This window comes from Lipomyces doorenjongii (genome assembly GCF_038497915.1).
Source record: "Lipomyces doorenjongii strain NRRL Y-27504 unplaced genomic scaffold V1508scaffold_187, whole genome shotgun sequence".
Lineage (NCBI taxonomy): Eukaryota > Fungi > Ascomycota > Lipomycetes > Lipomycetales > Lipomycetaceae > Lipomyces > Lipomyces doorenjongii.
Genome location: NW_027118254.1, coordinates 2,050 through 3,310, shown reverse-complemented (window position 1 = coordinate 3,310; position 1,261 = coordinate 2,050). Strand labels below are relative to the sequence as shown.

The 1,261-nt window shown below is 49.3% G+C and overlaps 1 protein-coding gene across 1 annotated transcript in view; it reads left to right on the top strand.

Annotated features, from left to right (window-relative positions):
• Positions 1-1,261, top strand: part of V1508DRAFT_428920 (uncharacterized protein) — a 3,940-nt gene that overhangs the window by 1,683 nt on the left and 996 nt on the right. The window contains exons 4-6 of the mRNA XM_066941848.1: positions 1-332; positions 391-947; positions 1,008-1,259. Of these exons, the coding sequence (XP_066792064.1) occupies positions 1-332; positions 391-947; positions 1,008-1,259 (1,141 nt within the window). The remainder of the gene's footprint in view (positions 333-390; positions 948-1,007; positions 1,260-1,261) is intronic.

The following is a 1,261-nucleotide window of genomic DNA, read 5'->3' as shown; positions in this document are numbered from 1 at the left end:
GATACTACACTGCTGTTCTGTCGGTAGACTCCGCTATCATGGTCGACTCGAGACATAAGGCAAAGCATCAGAAATTGACCAATTTGCTAAGTATGACTGATGAGAATGCACTGCCTATTCACAGGGAAGCCCAGCGAATTCAAGACGCGATCGAACATGGACGTGATGCTCTTCGTATAGAAGTAAATCTGTCGTTTAAGATAGGGTCCGCAGCTCCAATGAATGCCAACGCAGCCTATTTTGTTTATCATATCTTGCAACCCGTCTGGGAAGGTATCGGTTCCAGACAAAATGGTATTCCTGACACCCTCGCTATTGTATTCGATCCTGAAGTATGTTCAGTTGTGGTTTGAGAAGTTGGGCTTGGCAATGTCTGATTCGTATGAGCAGGTCTTTCCCCAGGTGTTGGTGTCATTTTTGCGCATGTTCGGGGCGCTCGAGGATCATTATAAGTCATTGCCGTTCAGTCCTTTCCGCTCGGAGGCAGCTTCGTGTGTCGAGCGACTTTCATACCTCGCTGTTACTGGTGACCCACGGTCACGTCCGTCCCGGCTCTGGAACAGGCTCGGCCTCACACGATCATTGAACAGGCGCGGATGGCCCCGCGTCAAGAAGGGTCTAATGGATTTTGAGGGCGAGATGATTTTCGACAGCGACTGGCCGCGAGCAGGAATTCGTCCAACACTGCACTCGAGAGCTGGGATCTCTCACCACTACGGTCCGTCGCTGGCTATGCGCATGAGCCATATAATGGCAGTTCACTTATTTCAAGATGCGTGGTACAACTCAATAACCGACGTCCGTCGAGCAGTGAACGATTGTTTGTCAATACTCAAGCTCGAGGTTAAAGAATGGCTCTGTGGGTTAGCACGAAAGGAGATTGGACCCAGTGGGGCAATAGGGGCGGTTGATGCATTTGGGAAGGCAGTGACTCCGTTGCGGGACGAGTAAGGCATTTCGTGTAAGCATGACTGTGGATGATGTTAGCTAACAGAGTGCGAATGCAGAGAGTACCTGATGGTAATTCGGGCCACTTATGAGCATGTGACTATTCGAAAGATTGCCATGGAGAAGTATGTAGTCGGTCTGTACGATGCATTGACCGCCGATTCACTACCTTCGAAGCATAACCTGCCAATTTTCGCGGCCGCAACATGGCACGAAAGCATGCGTACTATCCTTCTAATTCCCCGAAACAATATATTCAGTAGCAACAGACGTGATGTTTTGCTAAACATACTAGTGGAGGAATTCACGAGCT